Source organism: Nansenia antarctica (genome assembly GCF_963989245.1).
Source record: "Nansenia antarctica genome assembly, chromosome: 1".
Classification (NCBI taxonomy): domain Eukaryota; kingdom Metazoa; phylum Chordata; class Actinopteri; order Argentiniformes; family Microstomatidae; genus Nansenia; species Nansenia antarctica.
The window spans coordinates 44,323,015-44,333,014 of NC_137674.1; the positions used below are offsets into that span (position 1 = coordinate 44,323,015).

Genomic DNA, 10,000 nt, shown 5'->3' on the forward strand with positions numbered 1-10,000 from the left:
TAAATGAAGGGGAAATAAATCGCCTCCTGAGTCCGTGTTCAGAGAGAGAGGAGAGAGAGGAGCAAAGACCGAGATGAAGAAACATCCTTTTTCTCAGCTAGGTAACGGTCTGTGTAAACGCCTGTCCTTCCAACATCACAGCACAACACTCTGTGCTGCCTGTGTCGGAGTGTATCAGAAGCAGTGAGTGGCCCTGCATACGCTACACGTAGGCCACTATTCTTGCCGACCCAAAGCTAAACCCCGAGCTTTGTCACTGAGCTGGTTTAGGCAGCAGGGATTAACAGTGGCTAACGGTTAACAGTTAATGTAGTCTAGTTACCAAGGTGACACAACTCAGGCATCCCCAACTTGGATACCGGCCAACGCCATCAACATAGTGATTTCCTTCAAGGATGAGGAGAGAGGGAGAGGCAGGTGGGAGGTAGAGGTGGAGGGCGAGGGCCGCGGGTGCGTATTTGGGGGCTGCAGCGGAAGGAGGGGGGGTTGGGGGTGGGGGTTAGAATCCGTATTTGGAGCGATAAGCGCCAGGGGGGCCATCGGCAGCCGTGATCTCTGCCTCGCCGCTTTAGAGGAAAGAAACGGGTGAAGCTTATAATTGAGGTTATCACGTCTTGCGAGGATCCTCCCGCTCGCGAGGCTGAAACCGAGCGACGCATAATTCAATTACCCATTTGCATTTCAGACGAGGCTCTCATTTGCATTTTTCATTTACCTCCCCTTCCGAGACTAATTATTTTTTTCTTCTTACGCGACGCCATTTGGAGCGTGGTTGTGGCAGATAATCTGAGCTTCCTTGGTTTTATTTTGGTGGTGAGTGATAGAGGGCAGGAGAGGACTGTATGCTGAACTGAACTGATCAGAAACGTATTCTGACACTGTTACAATATTCAAGGAGGCCAACCAGGGTACAAACTAAAGAGCAGCTGGATTCGGAGGTACATACCTATACTGTGGAACTGCCATCGACTGTAGATTTTTTCTGGTAGAAGTTGCAGAATTTTCTGGAAAATAAGGGAACACATTTGGAATATCAGTTAAGAAATGTTAAGATTTTTTTTCACAAAAACAAACAACACTTATGGCTAAAATAGTCAAAACACACGTAGAGCACAGAAGGGAGAAAAGGACTATAAACCTGATGGGTCTGATTCAGGCCGCCTGAACACAACTCAATGCAGCTTCACCTCCCATGCTTAAGTGAGACTTTGGCAAAGTGACAACACACACATGACACTCACACAATACTCACAAGGCAGTGAAGGCACACACACCGCACACACATGGTACACATACGGTACACACACACACACACACACACACACACACACACACACACGGCACATACACGGTACACACACACACACACACACACACACACACACACACACACACACACAAGGGCCTCGCTGCCAAGGCGCTCAACAACACATTTAAACAGCGTCCACTTAAGCCCGGGTCCCTGCTCTGCCTCTCTGGTGAGCGTGTCTGCAGCCCCTGAGCCGGCCTGGCCTGGTGACACGGGTCAGCGCTGGGAAATGTCATCACCTCGTCATCCACGGCTTTACAACTCAATTAGAGTGGCCTGACCTTTCAGCATCCCATCATTATTCCGCAGTGGAGGGACGGGTTAACAAGGTCCCTCCAGAGAAACGAGAAAGAGGCCTGGGTGGGGGGGTGGGAGAGGAGAGGACACCGCTGTGGAATGCCTCCATGTATGTGTGTGTGTGTGTGTGTGTGTGTGTGTGTGTGTGCGCGTGCTAGTGTGTGAGACGCCTTTTAATGGCCAGTGCATTGTGGGTAATTGATGCGCTCCCTTGGTTGGTCACTCGCCGGCCCTCGTCGTGGACCTGACCAGACTTGGTGATTAGGATGTGGAGGTCAAGCCTGTCCTTTTCTGCTGCTACATGCGCTGGCGACTCCTCCCTACCAACCCCTAGTCTGCATGAGAAACAGAGCTCTGAGGAGATTAAGTCCTGGAGGAGAGGGAGAGAGGGAGAGAGAGAAAAAGAAACGGAGGATCTCCGCACATTGCAAAGCACGTCTCCAAAAGCCATGAGAGACCAGGACCAGAGCCCAGCTTAGTGGCGACGAGAGGAGAGGAGAGCCATGTCACATTAAGACACCAGTGTCTTCCAATTCAGGAATATAGGAACATGACTTCTCTGTATCTATTAGTTTCCTTCTCTCTGTCTATATCCCTCTCAGCCATTGAGACAACAGACAGACAGACATCACTCTTCACGCCTGGAGGACTGGTGGCTGTGGTCTGTCTGAGTGCGTGTGTCTGTCCCTCTGCACGTCTGTCCCTCTGCGTGTCTGTCTCTTTGTCTGTCTCTCTGTCCCTCTGCATGTCTGTCTCTCTGTGTGTGTATCTGTCTCTGTGTCTGTGTCTGTCTGTCTGTCTGTCTGTGTGTGTCTGTCTGTCCTGGTTGATTCCTCTCTGATCCGGAGTGTGATGACACCGTGTGTCACCTCTCTGCTGATCCAGGCAGGGATTAGACATCCCCAACACAGGCGCTCTCCTCCCAGCAGCCCACACATTATTCTAGGGGGTAACTCAGTGGGGGGGCCCGATTCAAAGCCTGTGTGGTGTGTATGTATGTGTGAGCGTGTGTGTGTGTGTGTGTGTGCGTGCATGTGTGTGTGTAATAACACCCATCCATCTCTCTTCTCTCTTCCCTCCCCCCCACCCCCCCCCCACCCCCCCACTGGCACCAGGGAGAGCAGGGAAGGAATGAGAGGAAGAAGCAGGGAGACTCCCCGCTGGGCCGGAATGGCGGCCGCAACAATGGGAATTTACCGGGCCGATATGAAGCTCTGTGGCGTCTGAGGAAAGGAGCTGAGCAGAGCGGGGCTGGCGGAGTTACTCTAATCTGGAGCCGTACTCCAGGCATAAAGATGGGGGCATTACCGCAGGGCGCCTCTAGCTCCGGCACATTTACATGATCCACACTTAGGTTTCCAGCCGCAAGGCGAACATGACTCAGAATACACTTCTCCTAGAGGTGTCCCACAAGGGCTTTTCACAGCGCTGCGAACACAAAGCCGCCTCAGGCAAACTTTCCAGACTCACTCCGGGGGGTTTCTGAAGCACGCTAAAGCTTTAACTTTGGTAGGACGAGACGACGGTTACACGGACGGCACCTAGAGATGATGTCCCGTCCTCTCCGTCGTTTGAAAGTACTGTGGAGGTAAAGTGAATAATGTAGTTATAATAGTAGGGGTCCTGCGGAGTTTGAAATGATGTCTGAGGACACGCTTGGAGAGAGAGACGACTTCTCGGAAGACGAGAGGAAACTTTCCTCCAACAAAGGTGAAACTTGAGCGTTCTACATCCCTACATACCTACATAACTCAATTACGTGACAGTCTGGTGCAGCAGAGTTTATGAGTGAACGGTATCGCAAGCATGTGACAGTCATACCACTGAGTCACAGCAGGTGAAGAGAGCAGGTCAAAGTTCACTGTTAATAAGTAGAATGCTTAATCCTAAATGAACCGTTGGAAACTAAACTAACTGAGTTGTTTACAACATCCAGAATGGATGTTCGGCACCAATGAAGAGAGAGATTTATACTGAGAAATGTATGCATGTAATGCAACGTAAGTCGCTTTGGATAAAAGTGTCTGCTAAATGGCATATAGAGAGAGCAGACAACCAGATCACTCACTTAGCCTACATGGCAACCAAATGACCTATCCCGTTGATAGAACTAGCCTAGACACACATTCTGCCTAGACACACATTCTGCAGGCTTTTGGCTCTGAAAACCTAGGCCCAGCCTATACCGTATGACAATTAACATGAATTAGCCTACCATACTGAAATATTCATGAAATATTGTTATTGAATGAAACTGTACAATTAAAATAAAATAAAATAAAATAATACAATAAATAAATAAATAATAGTAATAATAATACTAATAAATAATAATACATACTAATATGTAATAAATATAAAAAAATATAAAAGGATTTCCAGCATAAACATTCAAAAACAGTCAGTGAGCCTGTGGAGATTCAAGAAGTCTTCATTCTACCCTCTAACCAGTGGGTGGCAGCAACACAATACATTGCTCCTCTTCCTCACGCTTCTGATGACCAGTGTGATCAGAAGCCTGGTTGTCTCAAATCACTCTGAGTCACTGAACACATTGAGGCGACTGTGTGTCCGACTCACTTGCTAACAGTGCAACGGTCCTACAAAAGGAAATGCATGTCTGAAGACATTTAATCTAGCCTTTATAAATAATCCGTAAATCAAACATTTAAACCAATAAAAGCAAGATTATTCCAGAAAGGAGGAATAACTCATAATGGCTCTAGGGTCAGTCTCCTGAAAGACGTTGAAAATGGCCTCTAAAGAGACATGTAGTTATTCCAATCTCGAAGTGCACCGAGAGACAGAGGGCAAGGCCATTAAGCCAGGGAGAAGATAGAGACAGAGGTTGACGTTCTTTTATTCATGACCTACTTGGACCATTTACATAGCCTGGCGTTGTAACGGGCCAGCCTTCGCTCTGAACACTTAAACCTGCATCAATCATGGCCAACCGTCTGCCCCCCCTGTGAGCGATGGCAGAGTAGACACTGTAAATAATGAGAACTGCCTCAATGGCCTATATCTTTCAGAACACGACTGTGTTCGGTCCTCTCCTGTCCTGCAGCGCTCGGTCTACAGCGCAGGCTGGCCCTGTCTTCTTAAGGGGCTTCGCTACTGTCGCAAGACGGCGGCATCATCTCCTTATTTGAACATTCAAAGCCTGGCTGGAGCAACAACACTGTGGCTTAGCTGCCCAGTCCCCGTGGAAGAAAAGCCTAGTTAGCCATTCAGAGGGAGCTAAAATACCCTGAAGACCCGGTAGCCTGTTAAAGTCAGAGCTCATATAAAAAGAGAGGCCAGAGTGGGGTAAGAACAGTGGACGAACACCAGAGAAGAAAAACAACAACAACAACAACAACAACAACAACAACAACACCACCACCACCACCACCACCACTACTACGACTATTACTGGGCCTTTTGAGAACAGCTTCCTTCCATGCCCAGTTGCCCACATTTACTGAGCACTAAACAAAAAAAAAGGCAAATTGCCCTGCAAGGTGCTGCATCCATATAAGGTATCACCAACATCTGACCCCCCCCCCCCCCCACACACACACACCGATGAAGAAACAGTCTAGACCTAAACCGGTGGTTTCCCAGTGTGGAAGTCACCGTGGAGTGTGGGTCTGAGCTCAGAGTGCTGAGTCAGGGCCTGGAGGACAGATGGCTGGCTGGAAGGACGGGTCCACAGTGGGGTCGCGCCCTGGACAGAGAGAGAGAGCCTGGGGAAGTGGACGCAGGCTTCCCTCAGACTTCCCCTCGGCCAAAGAACAGCAGGGCCACAGCCCTATCCCACAACCCCAAGGACAGCCTGCCCTGTACCCACCGGCTGACTCACAACAGGTCAAAGGTCAGAGGTGCTATAGAGCTTTGGTAAATAATACATCAACTAAAGCCAGTGGTCCTGCTGTCATGTGACCAGAGAGAAGCGTTGGTCTTGTGACCGTGACGACGGAGGTCTAGACTCAGGGGGGGGGGGCTGCCGCCACCTACACACACTCGCTTCGATTAGTGAGGCTCTTCTTTCGCAACGCTTTGAAGACTCATGTTACTCATCCACCTACTCATATTTGCTTTCATTTTGTATGCACAAAAATGCTGCGGCAAGTCATATTGAATTCATTGAAAAGTATCTGTCGACTGACTGATGCCAATTGAAAACAAAACAGCAAAACCACTTCTTGAAGCTCATATTTATCTTCTGTTTATAGAACTTCTATAGTTTATAGAAGTCCTTTCACAAAGTCAACAGTCACTGAAGTCGTCATTGCATTGCACCCAACACACAATATGACTCTTTGCTAACCACGTGAAGGTAAACGGACATGGACAGATGCCAAGTACCTGTCCGATCTTGTGTGGGTTCCCTTTATGGTGACTCCTTTTACAATGGCGCGGTCACTGATTAGCCCACCTAGGCGAGTCTAAAGTCAGGCCTAGGGCCCCTTCAGACCAGAGGCAGCAGAGCCACTGGCCCCGCGACGCTCCGACCCCACAGGACAAGAGGACAAGGTGGAATGCAAATTCCTCTCCCTGCTGCCCGACCGCCTCCCTGTGTTAGAAGAGAACACTGTGTCTGTATCATCGCATAAGCAGAGCTGAAGCCTGATCTCTCTTGGCTGTGAGGACAGGACACAGAGTAAAAGAGGTAATGGAGAACGCAGGGCTGGGGCGGGGGGGGGGATAAGGAGAAGGCAGCCATTATGTCCAGCACCCATCTGGGTGTGAAGGCCCAGTGTTTGATGGGAGGAGAGGCTTGATCAAGTTTAACAGAGGTGCTATTCACCGTGCGACTTAGCAAACACGCAGCGTGCGTCCTAGAACCCGCCACCATCCACTTGCTTTTTTTCTTTTAATGTCCCGCTGGCGTCTCTGACAGTCCACTCCTGAATGTGAAGCACTGTCTCTCTCTCTCTCTCTCTCTGAGGGATGAGTGCGGCTGAGAGGAATCTGTGTCTGGCTGCTATGCACTAGGCTAGATCGCTACGAGAGATAATATTAAAAGTGAAAATAGACATTGATTGTACCACTAATTGGATTGTTGGGGTAAAAACACAGACTGAATAAGTGCCAGCACTGGTAGATCAATGTCTGTTTGTTTTGGATGTTTAATTCAGGGAGAGATCTGGCTAACTGGTGAATTCAGAATACAGGGACAGATGTAGAGGTAAGCCTGTGCTACATCACTCTGTCTGTGGCCTGGTTAGCTGTAGAACAAAGGCTCCATCCCTACACCCTAACACGCACGCACGCACACACTCACACACACACACACACACACACACACACACACACCAGAGGGAGGTTGGTGGAGGGAAGAAAAATCTGCGGCTGGGCTTATTGTAATGCATGGAATGTAATGAGGAATGCTTAGCACCATTCCTCATCCCGTTCCATCTATTAGGATGGACATCCTCTGATGTCTCCCTCCACCAGCCTCCCCTGACGCCGTGTCACAGCACCGTCTGGTGTGGTGGGTGTCGTGTCTCGATGGCACCAGACACAAAGAGAGGATAGCGGGGAGGTGGCGGTTGGGGGTGGGGGGTGCTGATGGAACAAAAGACACCCCCCTCGAGCAACCCATCACTCCAGCAGGGGATGTGTGCGGAGGATGATTCCCCCCCTAGCGACCCCAAAAAGGGGGTCACATACTTCACTGTGGCAGTAAGGTAATCCCCCAACACAGCCAGATCAAAACAATAACACATTGGAGAAATGTCAAGCATGCACAGCCGTGGGTGGGGCAATGGGGGGAGATTCATTTCTCATTCTTCCTGGGATAGGAAGAAGACAAGGAGTAGGACACGATTACACCTTTGGGGAATGTTGAAGTGGGATATTGACAGGAGGGCGGGAGGGAGGGGTGGAGGGATGGAAGGGTTCTTGTCTTTATTCTTAGCCTGCCATTCAGCATTAAAGTGTGTCACAAGGCATGGAGGCACTAATGGCTTTGTCCCTGCTGCCCCCCCCCCCCCCCCACACACACACACACACACACACACACAGGCGCACACGCACACACGCACACACCACACACCACACACCACACACTCACACACTCACACACACACACACACACACACACCCCTGGGCTGTCTAGGAATGAGGAGACCGGTGCTTATTTTCTGCCTGATAGATTAGTCTAACCAACACTAATGATATTATGGACTCATGATAAATGCCCCTGCAAATAGGGGCACTGCAGGTCACATCACAAGATGGCACTGGTTTGAAACTGAGAACAAAGACATGACAGAGAAAAGACAACACTGCACCGACCTGACATAACAAGAAAACACACCAAACAAACACACATAAAAAAACCTTCCTCTATCATTCCACGTCAGGACTTTTTGTTCTTTTTTTACTTTGAAACACCCCACGCGTAGGGCTAACAAGATCTGACACACATGGACTAAAAAGCGTGTCATGCCCTCAAAGGTAAGGTTGTGGATGTGAAGTTAAAGGCCTGGCAGTATACAGTACAACCGTGTGTGACTCAGGTGCGTCTTATCTGGCGGCTCAAAGAGAAGTGAACACGGTGCGGCGGCTCAGGATCAAAGCGCTGCGTATCTGTCGTGTACACACACCACTCAACGTGAGCTTATCTCCTCGCCACAGTGGAAAAGCGGCTTTCGATATTAGTTACTTTTTTTTTTTAAAGGACGCTCCCATAAATATTTAGGAGTCTACTGGAATCCGGGGCTATATTTAGGAGATTGTGTGAGTGTGAGAGTGTGTGTGTGCGTGTGCGTGTGTGTGTGTGTGTGTGTGTGTGTGTGTGTGTGCGTGTGTGTGTGTGTGTGTGTGTGTGTGTGTGTGTGTGTGCGTGTGTCTGCATGCGTCTGCGTGCATGCAGACTGACTGACTGAGATGCTTCTCATTTCGTAGAGTGTGTCTGAGAGAGCCAGAGTGAAGGCTAGCAAATCTACTTTGACAGGCACAGAGCACTTTCTGTCAAAACCCTATCCCAGTTTGATAGAGGCCCCGAGTTCAAACATTCACATCAAAAGACATACACTGACGCGTGGCTATAAAGTGACATTTTGTGAAGCTCTTCCTCAAAACTTCGATTCACATGGAGGTGAGAGCAAACCTAATCTATTTAGACAAAAGCCTCTTGCTGTGGATGGAAGAGGACACTGGACACACCCGGCATGGTTGTGTTGCTGTGTTATCTGCAGACTTTTAAAGCACATGACACTTAAGACTGCACTCTACCTCTGTGTGTCACCTGCACACCAGCAGCCAAACACTGTCCACCCTCTGACAGGTAGATGCAACGTGATGACACACAGGGAGCACGCTGGGGATACTTGGCAAGCTGTCTGACAGAGTGGAGAGTGTGTGTATGTGTGTGTGTGTCAGGTCGACTGACAGACAGAGCTCCTGGGATCCTCTCTTGCTCTGTGACCTGGCTAGAGTGACCTCTGTTAACAAAGTGACAACATTTCCCCTCACGCGAACACGCAGGCAGGAACACACATACACATGCACACACACACGCACATGCACACGCACACGCACACGCACACGCACACACACACGCACACGCACTTCATACTGAAAGCACCAGGCAGGCCTCCTCCTCCACCACAGCCAGAGACTCCCGGCCGTGCCCTGAGCAAATGTAACCGGAGAGCAGTGTGTTTGTATTGGAAACTGGAGCTGCCGCTGCAGTCAGGTGGGAAAACAAAGTGGGGGGGACTTTAACCTCCAGGTGAGGCGGGAGGGAGGGAGAGCACGGAGAATAACGACAGCAGTCAGGGTGTCACCGTTCACCACAGTGCCTACACTCACCTCCACAGAGCTAAAAAGACCGCTTAGAAACACCAGAAACACCTACACTACTCTCTTTGTGTGCATCCATAAAAGGTCCAAATCAAGACAGTGTCTATTTTCTCTACCGAACGTTATTTATGTTCTATAGATGAGGTTCGATTCAGGAATCTGAGGGGGAAACGAGTTGCAGCACCATGGCAACAGTAGCCCCCCCCAATTCCCCTCCCGTTCGAGTTCAGTAAACAACTTCAGCGAGCACGCAGACTGTCACAGGGAATCAGCGGCGGTCGCGTCGCCACAGCGAGGTTCAGGGGAGATGAAACTTACCTCAAAAATAAAGAGGATAGAGTCCAGCTCCTCCCTTTGTGATTTGTTCCCTGGAAGAGAGCGGAAAAAGAAGAAGAGATGTTAGTTCAGTTAGAAACTGAGAAGGACGTTTCAAACTTTGGACAGTGTCAAAAAACACCATAGAAATAGTTTTGTCCACTGTCTACTTCTATCTCTCACACAGTTCATTAGCTCCATCACATACCGATGCTTGCCCTGTTACTGGAGATGGCATCTGCTATTTACTCTATACTCTACCACTTCCACATATCATCAGTG

The 10,000-nt window shown here is 49.3% G+C and overlaps 1 protein-coding gene across 1 annotated transcript in view; it reads right to left on the reverse strand.

Moving 5' to 3' along the window:
* Positions 1 to 10,000, reverse strand: part of ralgapa2 (Ral GTPase activating protein catalytic subunit alpha 2) — a gene marked incomplete at its 5' end in the record, with an annotated part of 124,811 nt that overhangs the window by 92,535 nt on the left and 22,276 nt on the right. Inside the window, 2 exons of the mRNA XM_080539909.1 lie at positions 947 to 1,004; positions 9,722 to 9,771. Coding sequence (XP_080396035.1) covers positions 947 to 1,004; positions 9,722 to 9,771 — 108 coding nt within the window. The remainder of the gene's footprint in view (positions 1 to 946; positions 1,005 to 9,721; positions 9,772 to 10,000) is intronic.